The 16,716-nt window shown below is 36.8% G+C and overlaps 1 protein-coding gene across 2 annotated transcripts; it reads right to left on the reverse strand.

Moving 5' to 3' along the window:
• Positions 1-704: 704 nt before the first annotated feature.
• LOC103327978 (CASC3/Barentsz eIF4AIII binding protein) lies at positions 705-7,017 on the reverse strand. Of its 2 annotated transcripts, XM_008230365.3 has the most exons (12): positions 6,062-7,017; positions 4,834-4,936; positions 4,541-4,743; positions 3,614-4,449; positions 3,178-3,292; positions 2,691-2,813; positions 2,306-2,361; positions 2,131-2,176; positions 1,909-1,980; positions 1,752-1,828; positions 1,194-1,282; positions 705-1,104 (listed from the first exon to the last, which is right to left on the reverse strand). In XM_008230365.3, the coding sequence occupies exons 1-9, from the start codon at positions 6,589-6,591 to the stop codon at positions 1,923-1,925; spliced, it is 2,070 nt and encodes a 689-aa protein (XP_008228587.2). In that variant the 5' UTR covers positions 6,592-7,017; the 3' UTR covers positions 705-1,104; positions 1,194-1,282; positions 1,752-1,828; positions 1,909-1,922. The 2 variants fall into 2 exon arrangements, with proteins under 2 accessions (XP_008228587.2, XP_016649435.2); XM_016793949.2 differs by lacking the exon at positions 1,194-1,282 and having other exon boundaries at positions 6,062-7,013.
• Between the last annotated feature and the right edge of the window lie 9,699 nt (positions 7,018-16,716).

Raw genomic sequence — 16,716 nt, forward strand, 5'->3', positions numbered from 1 at the left:
GCATGAGTCACAGGCGGTAATCATTTGTTTATTTCCTGGGGCAGTTTGGTGGGGTCACTGCAATGGGCTGAGGGAGGCCATGAAGTAGATGAAGAGAGTGAAGAAGATGATACGGAGTTCTTAGATAGCGTATATGAGCAAGTCTCAGATGCAGAAGAGGTGAAGGTTGATGATACAATGGGACTTGACGATTATATCCCTCATAAAATTGGGGATTTAATAGTTTTTTTTAACAGAATGACTATTTAAGAAAGCACCCATATTAACGTTTGGGACTGAGGTGATACAAAAAACTTTAAAGATGCAATTTAATAGTTTCGCAACCGTCATGGACGTTTTGTGATAATAAGCCTAAATAAAATCTTGCAAGTATTCTGCAAGTAGTGGCAAGCGTTCGTATTTTTGGCCTATGCATGTTTTGTTTGATCCCAAACAATCCCTGCAAATTTGTTTGGGTATATGTTTGGGCATATCGAACCTATAGGTATATGTTTGGGTATATCGAACCTAGAATCTCGGATGCAAGTTATTCAATCAAACTTAGAAAATTCAACGTTAGATACAAAAAACTATCAATTTGAAATTATTATCACTCCCCAGCATGCAAATTATGCTGTGCTGCATTGAACATCCTTTAACATGCAAAAGAGCACTTCAAATTTCAAACTTCTAGTACAATACAAAATACAATAAGAAGAAAAAAAGAAAAGAAAGAAAACTGATTAATTAAACATATGATCAATTCACCCATCATAGCAACACTGAATACAGCATTGGTAGTTCAATGATCAAGAGAAAACTCTAGCTTTCAATATTCATGAAGGTTGCAGTTCCTCAACTAAACAAAGGAAAGCCCAATACAAGAGGAAAGTACCCCTCAAAGCCGGGAAAAACTACCAAGGTCAACTTAACAATGTAAATATAAAAAATACCATGTATAGAAATAAAAGAACACTTCTAGAAACCCCACCGAGAAACACTTGCCGCTGCACAATAAGTCTTGTACTTTTTTTTTTTTTCAATTTTCTTTATCTAGTAGTTTATGAGGAAGCCCGTCTACGTTTCTCACAAGCTTTTCAATGAAGAAGCAAACCACAAGAAAACCTGAAAACAGCAAAGTTGCAACAATCGTCAATGCAAATTCCCAAGGACAAAAAGATGTTAAAGTTTCTTTCTCTAAAACAAATTCCTACCGAACATTTAAACAAGGAACTGCCACCCGTCAAGCCACAATATTGATCTTAAAGTGAGTGCAGCATGAGCAGGTGTTTGTCATTCATAACTGCAAGAACAAAGTGAGGGGGAAAGGGAAACAGCGTAGAGAGACAGATAAGCATACAACTGAATTAATATTTGCAGTAAAAAATGACTAAAAGAAAAATAGGAATTTTAGTTTTCAGATTGTCCAAGTACAGGTAAAAAGAAAAACACAATGGTGGTTGGATTGTGTGATTCTTCAACACTACACATACATGAAATCTAATTCTTCTTCTGCAGATGCAAATGATCACCTCAAAAATTGCCCAGATGAAAGGAGGGAGGCAATCCGTTATGAAATCTCACTCTTTTTTTTAATAAATAAAATGTCATTACTTATGGAAGAAATTTGGGCATAATATACAGTTTGCTCATTTCAGATGCGAACACCGGTCAAAAAAATAAAGCATGGCAAAGTCTTCTCCATATAAAATTATCAGTTTGATGTGCCAAACAGTAAAAACCATAGAAAACCAAATACCAAGACTGAGTACCTAAGATATCTTTGAACACATCGGCCCAAAGTGCTCCATAACATAGGCTGAAGATCACAAAGGGCTTAGACGAAGGCCTGCAGCACCATATGATCACAACTTATAACTTTGTCACACCCGAAATAGCAGAAAAGTTAAATTCGGGCAAAGATAGAACCTTTATCAACTTATTCAAACAAGCTCCGTATTATTTTGAAGTACTTCACTGGCCACGTTCATCTGTGAATACCTGCAAGTATCAAAAGAAAATAAATTCAAATCACAACAAAAGGCAGAAATACATAGCATGAACACCACCACTCTAACCCAACCCTGGATCAGGAGGGAGCAATTCTGGAAAGGAAAAAAATTTGTGCTTGATAACATCATAGTGACTTGCCTACGAGGCTTATTTTGTCGCTGCCCATACTCATCGCCCACAATTTCTGTACAGGAAAAACCTTATGTTAGTCTACCACACCGTAAAAATAAATAGAGTATTTAACAGCAAACCCAAGGGGCCAAGAGTAATAACAAAGGTGAGAAGCAAAACTAAAGATAAGGTAATGTCATACCAGGCTTTTGTGAAGGCTTCCATTCGTTATTGGTTTTATTTGCATTATTCTCTTTGCTGAAAAACAACACACAAAAATTTAGAAAGGTATATAAGGATATTTTCTTTAAGAAAAAATAAAAAAATAAGATCTCCCAACCATGTGGAAGTAAAAAGAACCCCTTAAACAATTATTTCAACTTGAACAAAGGAAGTTTAAATGAATGAATAAATATATAAATACAAAAAAGACAATTCTTAAACAAAGCAAGAAAAAAGACAACACATCATATTGAAAGTGAAAAATTTAACAAGCTAAGCTTAACGTGACAATAAGCAGGTTATGATACAGGATAGAACATTATCTCAGAATCATAAATAGTCAAAGAGATGACCATACTACCAACCTTAAGGAACCCACAGAAGATGTTTGTCCCGATGGGCGAGAATGATAAGAACCATCAACAGAGATATAGGGTGGACAATATGTTGCCCCCATAGCTCCTGCAGCACCCGCCAACACAGGCAACCTAAAAAGATTAAAGTAATTACCACCACAGTAATAGAAAGAGAAAAAAAGAAGAATCATCCCATTAGAAGAGAAAAGACATGGCATGGAACTCCATCCTCCTAACATTTGGGTAATAAAGAGCTTGCAGATATTTTAGCAGGACGGATATGAGTAGTTCCTTTAAACAATGCAAATCCTTGCAGGAATGAAATACAACAGGAAAGATATTTAATCTAATTCCCTTTACAGTAGACAATAATTCCTCATGCAAAGTTTCCAACCACTATGTGAGCTAGACATAGACTTCCCATAAACAACAAGATCTAAAAGAAGACGATGCCAAATAAAGAACCTATACCGGCATATTAAAATAATTACCATACCATGTCATTTCAGGATTTCCTAAACCAAGTTGTGGCTGAGCAACGTATCCAGGGAATGCCATGCCAACAGCAGGAACTCCCATACCCCCAGGATGCTGTCCCCCAAATTGCATAACTGCACAATCATCCAACCAGATGCAATCTCAAATTATATTCTACTCAATGCTTAAATATTAGAAAAAGAACCAAGCTAATATGCAATATCATGTAGTCTGCATATTCTAGCTAATGACAGTCCCCATCAATAAACAGTTCAGAGAAGCAGTGGTTGTCAAAGCCTATAATTGTGGTGTAATACACCACGGGGAAAAGATTAAATTAGCTTAGCAATATGTTTTTTCCCCTAAAATTTACACTTAAATTTCAACAATAAAGGGTCCATAAATATATGATTTCATAGAAATTGAGAACAGAAAAGGCAATGCAATAAAAATACCAGGCAAAAAGGCTGGAGTTGCAGGAAAGTTCTGATCTCCATGAGCAGATCCCATAACCTGAGCTCCACCATAAGTAAGAGTGCTCCTTCCACTACCTTGAACACTGCCTTTTCCCTTTGCAATCAGGGCACCTTTAGATTTACTTGAATCTGAAGGTGATTCAACTTCTCCAGATTCGAAGGAGTTTGGTGACATAGTTGTTTTGGGTGGAGAGGAAGTTCCAGATCCACTTCCAGGACGCTGTCCCAACTGCTGAGCAGAAGCTTGTACAGCCAATTGAGATCGACTTTGAACAGGATTGCGATGAACTGCATGGTGATGCGTTGTTGACTGAGAAGCTCTTGTCATTTGATTTGACACGGCAGGCTGATAGCTCATCTGTCCTGGGATAACACTCCTTCCATGAACCCTGGACTGAGGAGCTTGAGTAGTATTGGCAAATGATGACCCAGAAGATGGCATTTGTAAGTTGGTCAACGTCTTCCCAGCTGGATTGACGGAGTCATCAATATAAAGCTTGTTCACACCAACAGATTCAGCTATATTCTTCCCTCGCAGCAGCGGATTGGTTTGTGGAACATGGAAACTGTCCTGCACTACAGATGACCGAACATTCCTCCTACCACTCCCCGCCTGTACATCCCGTTTTTGGGTCAGAGTGATGTCTTTATTGTTACTGGAAGAGCCTGATGGGTAAAAAGGAGGAGAAAAGTAATTCAAGCTTGATGCAAAGACATTTTTCCTAGCAGGAGCAGGGTCAGATTCTGCATTTGATGTGGAAGTAAATGTTCGTTCTGAATTTGTTTGCATGTTTTTCTCAACAGGCTTTCCAGATCTGAAAATAAGAACAATGTGACAGATGATTACAAACAAATCATGAATTGGATGCAGACATGATTAGTGCCATGAAAACAACTTGTACTCACTGTTTGTTTTGTGTTGGGGGTGTCTGTCTGTTATTCCTGAAAGCAGGTTCATACCTTCTGGGTCCTCTCCCTCTCACACCCTTGGGTACCTGTCTCTGATTATTATTGTCAAATTCTTTAGACCTGTTGCCTCTGGTAAACCCACGATCAACACCTCGGTTTCTTCCACGACCTACATGAGGACCCTTAGAAGGTTTCTTTCCCTGAGGTGTACATCAGAAAGTCAGGTCAAAGATGGATAAAGATATTTCATACAGAATATTATGCAGAATGACCATCTATACAACCATTACCTCTTCGTTGTGCCTTTCATGCAAAGTTATCTCCTCAAATTTATCATGCCCCCATTTCCTTTCATCTTTGGACTCCCACAACTTCCTTCCACCATGTGTTCGTCTATTAAGAGAAAAAAATATCAAATTATTGCATTGATACACACCATAACTAGACCCAAAAAAACAAAACAAAAAAGAATGGCAGGCAACTCAAAACTGGAAAATTTTAATTAAAAGGTTAAAACTAAAATCCTATAGTTGGCATAGGTAGCTCGATGGGATACTACAAGGAAAAAGCAATTCTGTCCATCCAGATTTTCATTTCATTTTAATCTTACACAGATTAGAAACTGATGCACAAAAACTTCTTCAATTTTAATAATAATAGTATGTACAGTATGAAGTAAAAATGATAAACTAGTGTATGACACAGCAGTGGTGGTGAGAAATTGTGGTATTTTTCTCTTTTGGTTATCCCAGTCTACAACCTGACTAATCCGGAGGAGCAAGTGTAGACAATCCAATTGCAATGGCTGGGCCAAACAAAGGGAGGTGGCCCCAAACAAGACCTACGCTTCTAGTGGCACTCATCTCGGCCCGTCCAACAGCAGGACTAACCACTATAAGTTGTGAGCAATTGTGGAGTTAATATAATGTTGCCACGTGAGACAATATAACTAGGCATATCATGCACAGTAAAAGAATGGATAGACCAAGAGCAGATTCAAAGTGATTAACGCTAACTTGCAACAGACCAGCCACTGATTTTGGGCATCATATCTTATTGAAATGGGACAAAAACATTTTCTAGTTACAAAATTTACAGCCCAACAAGAGTAGGGATGACACTCTGTTGCCCACATCCATCGAATGCAAGCACAGACGAAGTTTAAGGACAACTAAATCTGAGCAAATATTCGCTAACCCGTCCCATAGTTCAATTTTTATATTAAGAAAAAAAACCAAAAATCATCAGAGTTAAAAACACACAACATATATGTGCGTAACTATCACTTTGGCCTGTCCAATACTACAGCTCGAATAAACTAACATTAATTAACATAAAACAATTCATATGAGCATAAGAAAAAGTAGCCAAATGGGTAAGTGGCATAAAATGAATCCTGAGGGAAACCACTAGCACAGCTGCACAAGTTTACTTCCATATATTCCTACAACTCCCATCCGCCAAACTACACCTACATTCATATGGACGGAAAATACGACCAAAAAACATAAACCATACCTGTGCCGACCAACAGCATTGTCCCTAAAGCGGTCATCATGCATATAAAAAGCCCCAGCTGTGGGCACTGCAAATGGCTCGTTCTCCTTCTTCTCCTCCTCTTCTGCCGCTTGAGTTTCTGCATTCTCATCGACGGACTCTTCCACAGACCTCCGCCCATCACCGTCCGATTCCTTCACCGCCAAAACCTCAATCCTGCCACCCGTCTCACCTTCACGGCCTCTCTCCTGATCGCCTTCCAAGTCCTCCTGTTCCAAAACTTCATCTTCACCCTCTTCTTCTTCATCAATCTCTTCTTCCTCTTCTAGGCCTAATTCTTCTTCGTCATCATCGTACTCAGCAGCCCCACCCTGGTCGTCCGATTCATCGGAGTGAACCCCAGCCCTCGGATCCTCCCCCGGCTTCTCTCTCACCTCTCCTTCACCTTCCTCATCATCGCTCGCCGCTGCCCTCCTCCGCATCGCCAGAGATCGCTTTGCTTCCTCTGGATCACTCTCATAGTCCACATCTTCCTCACCCACCGAAGCCATCAATTCAACTCCAACACAACAAAAACCCTAAATCCCCAAGCTTCTGCAATCCAATAAAATCTCAAAAAGCCCTTTAAAAAAAAAATCAAACTTCCTACAAAAACAAAACACCAACCACACAAAAAACTTCACTCAGATAAAACCCAAACTTCCTCCAAAGCTAAACACGAATTCGACCAAATAAAGACAAAAGCCCTCAATCGAAACCCGTAAAACCCAAAAATTCGCGGGAATCAAACGCCAAATATGTACATTCTGGCAAAGCAGAAACCCTAGGAGCTCAAATTGAACATAAACTAGGGCTTTTATTTGGGATAGGGATATTACTCGTGAAAACCCTAGAGAGAGATTTTGGGGATTTTGGATGATGCCGTCAGAAATTGAAAGAGGAAAGACTTGGGGAGGAGTTAAAGATTTCGATAAGCAAAATAATTACGGAAATATCTGAGATAATGAATTAGTTGCTCAGGGGTATTTTGGGAAATTCGGGAGTTTTCAAGAGAGAAGTGAGACGTCAGAGACTCAGACGTGAGGGGCAATTCCGAAACTAAACAGATTAGTGTGAAGTTAGATTCTGACACACGAGATGCTTATTGTCACATGTGGATTCACTTACGTTTGGTAGGTACTCACCACAGCTTCTGCCATTTTCATATCTGGATCCAAATTACACACATATATATTTTCTCTTTTAATTTTTTTTAACATTATATTTTTCTTTTTAAAAATAAACGATAATCATATTTCATAGATGGGTTCGGTTGTGTCATGCTCTATGTCATATTTCATATTAGTGTAGAGATGCTCGCCTAATCTTGTAGGACTTAGTTCGGTTTTTATATTTTTATCATTCCTACTTGTCAATAAAATACTATCACTTTTGTATCAGAAAAAAAAAATTTCTAATGTCATATTGGTTGGAATAAATGTCTATATTTACCTTATTTTTTCAGCTTCTTCTCATAAGGGCTCAAAACTTTTGATTTTGGATACTTCACATGAAGTGACATTGAACACCATCCTTCTCACAATCTCTTTAATACATATAGAGCATCGGCATTGCCTGTAGAGGAAAATTCCAGATGTTTAACCTTATTCTCTCTCCCCCACGTTTAAAATTTTACCTCTGCCAGGTATAGCCGCGCGGCTATACAGTTTACAGGAAAAAAAAGAGGACCCGCCTTGCGATTGCGCACGTGTCAAAACAAGTATATACTATTTTTTTTTAAAAGAAAAATTATCATAGTAACGCCGTGTGGCTAGACTATTTTGTTAAAATAAAGAGAGTATAGCCGCACGGCTATACTGTTTGAAAAATATCCGACCAAAAAAAGGCGACCCACGTGTCCAGCCATATAGCCGCACGGCTATACCCTTGATTGAAATAAAATGAGAAAAAGGTGCTCATTATACTTGATCGATAGTTCTAATATTCTAGTTTCGGAAACGCACAATATTCTAGTATATTGTGACAACAGAATTGAGCCCCATAATTCATTCGACTGTTCAGAGTGGCCTATTAATTCTTGAGGTACGTTATACATACAGTCCCTTCAATTACTTATGATACAATTAGCCTTCGTGACTAACACTGCCATGCCCAAAAGAAAAGAAAAGAAATAAATAAAAAATACCATGCACTTGTGGTGTGGGAGTTGGAATAAATCTTCCGCAACCAACATATGCACTAAAACCTTTACCCATTACTTTTGCCTATCAAATCAGGAGCACATCTAGGACTAAGCATTGGATTTGTGCGTATGTCGATCAATCTTGGGCAACCCACAATACCCTTTGCATGACCTAAAGAAGGAGAAGGCGAAAACTGAATACAAATCTGCGGGAAGAGAGACTGAAACCACGGCTCAGTCCATTGGACTTGTGGCAATTGGGTACTATTCAGCGACAAAAAAAAGCATATGTTGAAACAATGGGATGCAAAAAGAACAAACAATTGTCAATGACAGTCTCAAACTTCCGCATATAATATGACATAATTTTCTACTTTTGCAGATCCTCCGTCTACTTAATTTCTTCCCTCAGAAAAGAAGCTCAGCTAACAGAGATTGGGTTTCGATTCGAATAGAATATTATGAGAGTTGAAAAATAAAACAATTAAGAATATATATTAGTTCTGACATGCATATATATATATTGGATGTCCAATTCATATTTAGTGTTTTGGTGTAAATGTTACACAAGGAATTGGTTAAAAGGGAGTCAAATTAAAGACAGCCTTTAATTTTATTCCCCACAAGGTTTTGTCTTTGTTAGTTTAAGGGAGAAGAGGTTTAGAGAATGGTTGGCAGTTTAGGGTTTAGGACAATAGCTTGATGCGGAATAGAAAACTTTTTGAAAGAGTAACGAGGTAATTTTATTTGAATGGAGGACGAAAGTTACAAAGCTTTAGAGACTTAGTTTGGATACAGGGCAGCTTGTAGTTTTCAGCTTTTCTTGCTTGATTACATAAGTGGGCTGCTTGCATATTTATATATAGAGTTGCTAAACCAACTCTCTAAGTTGGCAAATAACTAGTCAAGTCGGTTGTTGCACAGTAACCAACTTTCTAAAGTGTTTTCAGCCACTAGTTGTCCTATAAATCTAGAGTTATCTAGTTACAATACATTATATAATTAGTAGGATGTTTCTAGTGTAAAGCCGACTTTAACTTGTCAACTTCTCTCAATTTTTCTAGATTATTCTATATTGTTCAAGACACAATTGCGCATTAATTTTAACAGTCTTAAAGGATATACTTGAGTTCTGGGGGATATGCTACAGCTTTCTAAAATCATGACACGTTTTTGCCAAAACCACATAAAACCCTAAAAACTCGCACGCGTTGAGGAGTCTGAATTTCCTAGCTAATAGATTTGTCCTGAAATTTAGATGCAACTGTCAAAATAAAGGTTTTGGGGTAATCGTCTGAATTCCCAAGAGTGTGATCTTGGTGATCATAATATAATTTTATGGAAAATAAAATGAAAAGAATCAGTATGTTGCTGCAAATAAATAATAGAACTATATATACGTGTGTGTGTATATATACGTGTGTGTGTGTGTGTATCCATCACATGAGTTGAATTCATGATTGCAGCCTCGAGTTTTTTCTCGAACAAAATCAACTTTTGTTAGGTCCATTTGGCTGGTCCTGAAAGCAATGAAGGTGACATTACCAAGTAGAAGAAAAAGATAGATTGAGAACATGCTCTGAATCTTCCTTCTTATATATTTAGAATGCTTTCCGTATTTTCTTTTCAAGATTTTCAACAATGACTGGCTTATATTGTTTCAAGTTCTAGCAAGCTAGTAAAACTGCATGTTTGTTAAACCACAGTGACTCATTAGTTGATGTAATTAAGCAAGAACCCGAGTCAACACCGAATTAGTGAATTAATTTCTCATTTATGGTACTGATTAGCACTGAGAAGTTGATTAATTAGAGTCACATTTTTTTTTAAAATCAGCTCATGAAGAAGTCTGTACAGCTAAAGTTTTGTACCATGAAAAAGTGGGACGGGATTTATGGATAAAGTTGTACTTTTCAGGCAAACAAACGAAAGCATTGTGCCTTAGGATCCTTAGGATATGCTTCCTCTGGGTTAGCATAAATAAGGGTCTCTCCGGTGCATCTCTCTGCAACCTTCAACTTTGGTTGTGCTTAGATCAATTACCGGGCAAAGTCTGCTCTGGCATGTGGCCACTTATAATTATAAATGCTTCCGGCTGAGCCTCAGTGAGCAAAGCCTTGCATTATTCTTGTAGTGTGCTTTATGCCAAAGGAGATTTGCTCGGCAATTCTTCTGCACTGGTCTTTTGCTTGCTTTGGGGAATAAGGCGGTGCCAGTGCAATCACAATTGGTCAATTTTAGTTAGTGTTTTTTTTCTTCTTCTTTTAAATCCATGAGAATTCTTGTGGTGTCAATATTTTTTCTTATTTTGGTTTTCGTTACTGGGAGGCCCCAAATGTCTCAACCATCTCATCATCACCGTCTAATTCCATATCTTGATGATCACAGTAGTGATTGCTGTGACGAGGTGTTTCTTGCAATGTCAAAAACGTGGAAGAATTTCGATGACAGAATGGTGTCTTGTGGATTGTTTGGCTCACTGCCTCTACCATAGGCATAGCCCTTTCTGCCCTCCGGTGTGATTGTGCTGTTGTTGTGCAGAGGCCAAACAAGGCAGTAACATGTGTTTTTTTTTATAAAAAATTTATGAACACAAAGAAAATTACAACGAAGATCTACGATGGATCTTACCACCATACAATTCAAATTTAACATATATGTAATTGACGCATTCTCACAACATGACAATAGGTTTTTAAATTTTTATTTATTTATATATTGGTATCTATAAATGATTTTTGTTGGACGTAGACTCTTGTTTTTATTTTTATTTTAATAGACTATTGTTTTATGTATTTGTGGCTTTAAAATGAAGTAGCTGTATGTTTTGAATATTTTTTTCTTTTTTACTTGAAAAAGATAAAAAGTGAAGGAAAATACATAAATACATAAAAGCTAAAAGTGAGAAAATATTTAAATTTGTTTCTACTTTTTAGTTTTAGGCTTTTAGCTTATCTTTTATGACTTAGTTGAGGCCATTTTGGGATATTTCTCGTATGTCTCTCACTAAGTGGTAGTTGTCTTCACTTAATTGAAGAAAGACTTAAAATTCAACTCACATGAATACGAGGATGATACTTTCAACAGAATTGAACCCCATAATTCATATGACTGTTTTAGAGTGGCCTATTAATTCTTGAGGTACAGACAGTCCCTCCAATTACTTATGATACAATTAGCCTTCTTGACTAACACAGCCATACCCAAAAGAAAAGAAAAGAAAAGAGAAAAAAGACCATGCACTTGTGGTGTGGGAGTAGGAATAAATCTTCCGCAACCAACATGTGCACCAAAACCTTTACTGAGTACTTTTGCCTATCAAATCAGGAGCACATCTAAGACAAAGCATTGGATTTTTTTTCGTATGTCGATCAATCTTGGGCAACCCACGATACTCTTTGCATGACCTAAAGAAGAAGAAGGCGAAAACTGAATACAAACCTGCAGGAAGAGAGACTGAAACCAGGGCTCCAAACTGAGTTATCCCAATCCTTGAAGATTCAAACATCTTAAAGGTCATAACTCTTCAGACGTTTATTTAGATGATTCCATCTATTTTTCGAGTATTCATTCATAGATCATCTCTGCAAAAAATAAGACAAATTGAAAGTTGTTAAGACATCTAGTTGTGACCAACAAAATATACAAACACAATGCTTCAAGAAAACAATATAAAATAACAACCATTTAATATTGAGTGTAAGAGCATAACCAGGAATTTTTCGACAGGTGGGCTAGCTAAACTTTTTAGCTTAAAATCTAATGATAATTTTTAACTTACAATTTCTATATATTTTCTAAAAATAAAAGTACACATTAAATTATGTAACCCACGCTAGTTCATAGCCCTATGAACTAATTTCCAATAAATTTAGCATATAACTAATACAAATTAAATGCAACAAAAGACTAACACAAAAACAAAGGAGAAAACCGCCAAATAACCACAAAAATAGACTTAAGAAAAATAATATTTCCCTATTATTGAGTTTATTTACCTTTTTTTTTTTTTGTCTAAAAAGATATCTTCATATAAATAATGGGGAAACTGCCAAGAAGACCACAAAACGAGGTCCTCAACCACAAGTAGGAAACTGCAAGTTAATGGGCTATATAGGTTTAATTTTATTTTTCTTCAAAAACCTTACATGAGCTAAAAAATTTCTTCAAAAAGCTACCTGGGTTGTAGCCCAGTGTAGTCTTGTATGTAGTTTTGCTCATGATTGAGTGGTCAAATGGAATTCCAGTGATTTTTTGTAGGGATGAACTTTGAAAGGATACTTAAAAAAAAGACGGTTCGAATGATCGAAATACAATACGAATGACCCTACAAGAGTGTCCCTCAAAATGAAAGGGTCCCAAAAGAAATCAATAAAACTACCTTAATAGTCCTGAAATACTTCAACATACCGAGTCTTTATAAATAGGGACAGAAATTTTAGGTTTGATTGGTTGTGATATATCTTGTGTTGTGAGCCAGAGACAAAAAATGGATAAGAAGGGAGTGATGTCTTTAGCGATCATCGCTTTCTTGGTGTTGGGGCAGTCCAACAGTACTAGAGCTATTGAGAATCCACTGTGTTATGCCCAATGCCTCACTTGTCTCTACGGTGGCCCATTGGCGACCGTTATATGCAGCGGTTTTTGCGCCGCAAACTGCATGTCGGCAAGTCCTTCATTACGCAGTGTCCCAAAAGACAATCACTACTTCTGCAAGCTTGGTTGTGCTTCTTCCTTGTGTGCCAGTTTCATCACTAGAGAAAACCCAGGTATATGGTACTTCTAGGGTTTCAAGCCCTCCACTAGTCTCTTTTGCACAGATTTATTTAACTTTCTTTCAATTCATCTGAGTTCTCTTTTGCGTGCAGAGATTGCGAAAGTGGGTGGCTGTGCCGAGTCTTGCTCAGAGAAATGCACCATGATGAATACCTTACCACCTAATTAGAACAAGGATTAGGGGGGATTTGGTTAATTAATTATGATGTTATATATACTTTCACAAATGAGTGCAGTTTCTGCCAAGATATAGTAAGCTAATTTTAAAATAAAAATATATGGAAGATAAATATTACTCTCATATGGATTGTTATAGTGTGTTTGCAATTTTATTGTCTTGAATTTTGTGTGGGTGAAAGAACAACGGATTCATAATACAATCCTTGAACCAATTAAGCCCAATATTGTGGGGGAAAAAATGTTTAGGCCCTTGTCATACCACCTCATCGTGCCAAAAAAACTGTGTAGCTCTATGGCATACCACGTCATCATCTAGGTATGACAAATCGTTGAGAAACAGAATTTTGAATTTGTCCAAGGCCCCGTTTGGTTCATGGGAAAGGAGGTCTGGGAATGAGAATTAATTGCTTTCCCATGTTTGGTAAGTCAGGCATGAAATGGTTGTCTTGCACATGGGAAAGTAAGGGGGAAAGTGAAGCCTTCCTCTTAACTTGAGTTTTGTTTTCCCTCTTCATGGGAAAATTTGGGAAAATGAGCCAACATTCAATGCACAATTTTCATGACTATTTTGTCCCTATGAACAATTTATAATTACAACGTATCATTAAATGCATTCTTTTTTTATTTGATTTAATATGGGTATAATTGGAAAATTATACAAACTTTATTTTCCATTCCTACTCAAAACAAACATGAGAAATGAAACAAAGTGAAATCTCCCGGTTACTTTCCCATCATTACCAAACGTGAGGAAAAGAATCTTTCATTCTCATTTCTTGATAAATGACATGGGAAGTGATTTCCCTCAAATCCATTCTGAACCAAACGGGCCCAAATGTTTTTCTTTGGATGGCTAGACCCACCACCCATCATAAAGAAATGGCAAGATTTTTAAGATAAAAATAGGTATTTTGAAGTTGTAATTAGGATGATGCAGTCATTAAATAGTGCAACTAGTGCATTCCAAAGACAGGAAAATTGCATACCCAGGGGGCGCCCAAGGGTTTGAGGTTTCTCCTTCACGAGTTAGTTTCAAACTTTTAGGCTCTGTACTTATTGTCAATTAATTTTGAGTTGGATACTCAAATCCTTCATTCTCAAGCTTTTAACATGCAAATTAAATGGGCTCTCAAAGTCTTTCTCTTCTCCTCGTACATCTTTGTAGTTTATCATGATCACTATTTGACTAAAACACACGTACTTTTTCTGTCCCGTATTTATGTATACTAAATTAAAGCTTGCTCAGTATTGCCTATCTAATTTGGGGAGGGGCACACCCATTGACTTACCATCCCATGCACATCATTCACTTATGTCTGAGTCACGGTTAATCTTCGACAATCCACATGTTACATGTACAGATCACTTGTGTACTATTGCCACTAGATGCATAACAATGCATGTGGGCTTACATACGTATACGAAGGCTTACGCATTATTCAACTAAAACTAGATTTTTAAAAAAATAAAAAAACCAAATCTCTATAAATAGGAGTTCTATAGCTAGCCAGAGCCTAGAGAGCTGCTATTTAGGTTTGAATTATATTATTTGTGACATCTTCTTCTTCTTATTATTACTTGAGTTGAGCATAGAGATCTAGGGTTAAACTAAAAAAAATGGAGAAGAAGGGAGTGAATATGGGAGCAGCCATGGCTTCCTTGGTGTTGTTGGTCACGTTGATAGGGCGGTCCACTGCTGTCGACAATCCTGACTGCTACGCCAGCTGCCTCCCTAAGTGTGTCAAAGGTAGCGTGTTTGGCACCATCACGTGCGCCGGCACTTGCATAGCACAATGCTTGGCCAGCAGCCCTTCTTTACTCAGTGTACCCAAAGACGATCACTACTTTTGTAAGCTTGGATGTGCTTCTTCCATGTGTGCCAGTTTGATCAATACAGAAAACCCAGGTAGCTAGCTACTCTTTTTTAGTATTTTTATTACTTTTATGGATTTAACTTCTTTTAACTTGAGTTCTCTTTTGCACGCAGAGATGGGGGAAGTGGGCGACTGTGTGGATTCTTGCTCAGAGAAATGCAGCATAAGTAGTACCTTACCACATAACTAAGAAGGATTTGGTTTCTTAATTATATATATACTTTCACAAATGTATGAAGTCTGCCCATATGATGTAAGGCTAAGTTGGAAATAAAAAAGAACAATCTTATGTGTAACTCGTGCAATTTGTGGTTGAGCGACTAAACTAACATCTTGATGGAGTGAATTGTAGAAAAAACTATAGGTAGAAATGATTGATATTTCACAGATCAAAGGTCTAGTATTAATCAATAAATACATGTACAATAATATAAATGGATTAATAATATCACATAGCGGTTTGACGGTCAAACCAAAAAATTCTCCATTCGAACACGTTGTAGTTGGGAAAATTATTTGCATTAATAACATTAATTCCCGTGAAAGTGATAAAATTAGGCATGAGTCATGATCGTAATATGCAATGCACAGATGAAAATGTATGGGATACTTAATCAAAAAAAAAATGTATGGGATAGTTTGTCTTAAATCCAATAAGGTATTGAATTTTCTTGTGCTAGGGGTTTCATTTTGTAATTTCAGTTTCCGCATTTTAAAAAAAAAAAAAAAACTTGCGACTAGAGCACATGTTAATCGATGGAAAAGCAAGCTTCCTCCCAAATTAATTATTAAAAAAACTTGGTGGTAGATTGCTGTTAATTGCAGTCTTGTTAAGACTCAGTCTGCTATCTTAGGGCAGAAGTTAAATATATAAGTACATTTTGTTTTATCATCAAGTATATATATAAATAAGTACATTTGTAACAACACTTGTGCTACTCATTCAAACTAATAGAAAAAATAAAGACAAAACTTTTCTCAATCTTTTTTTCTCTCTTTTCTTTCTATTCTTACGATGATAACCCGATGAGACATTAAAATTTTATACAAACACAAACCATATTTTCCATACACCGGTATGTGTAACAATGGAGGCAAAATTTTCGAATATGTACAAATATATTGTTCATTAAATCATTGGCGACTTACACTAATTATTTTTGATAAAGTGATTTTTTCTTTTCAATGAAAAAAATCAATTTTAAATAACTATTCTCTTATTAGTAAAATAAACAAAATTTGCTACACTCACCGTGTTATCATATTTACATGGTATGACAATCCTGAGAAGTATCTTTTCTTAGTCCTAATTTATTTGATATTTTCTTTTTTCTCACTAAAATCACACGTATTATTGCCTTATCAAATCAAGCGCACGCATTGACTTATAAGCCAACATAACAAACCACATGTACACCATTCACTTATGCATTTATGATCCCATACATGTACACTAACACCATCCTCTTATGTTTGTGTTTAACTGAACCCCTCTACTTCTTCCTTTTCGGGAAAGAAGGCTTAAAGTCTAGAGAGAGGCAAGACGAGAGTCGAACTCTAACAACGCATGTGGAATTGTACTCTATATTAGCAAGACCTTGCAAATATATATATATATATATATAACTCAAATTGTATAAATAGGGGTAAAGAAGTGCATCCTC

This window comes from Prunus mume, linkage group LG4, assembly GCF_029339155.1.
Source record: "Prunus mume cultivar Tortuosa linkage group LG4, ASM2933915v1, whole genome shotgun sequence".
Taxonomy (NCBI): domain Eukaryota; kingdom Viridiplantae; phylum Streptophyta; class Magnoliopsida; order Rosales; family Rosaceae; genus Prunus; species Prunus mume.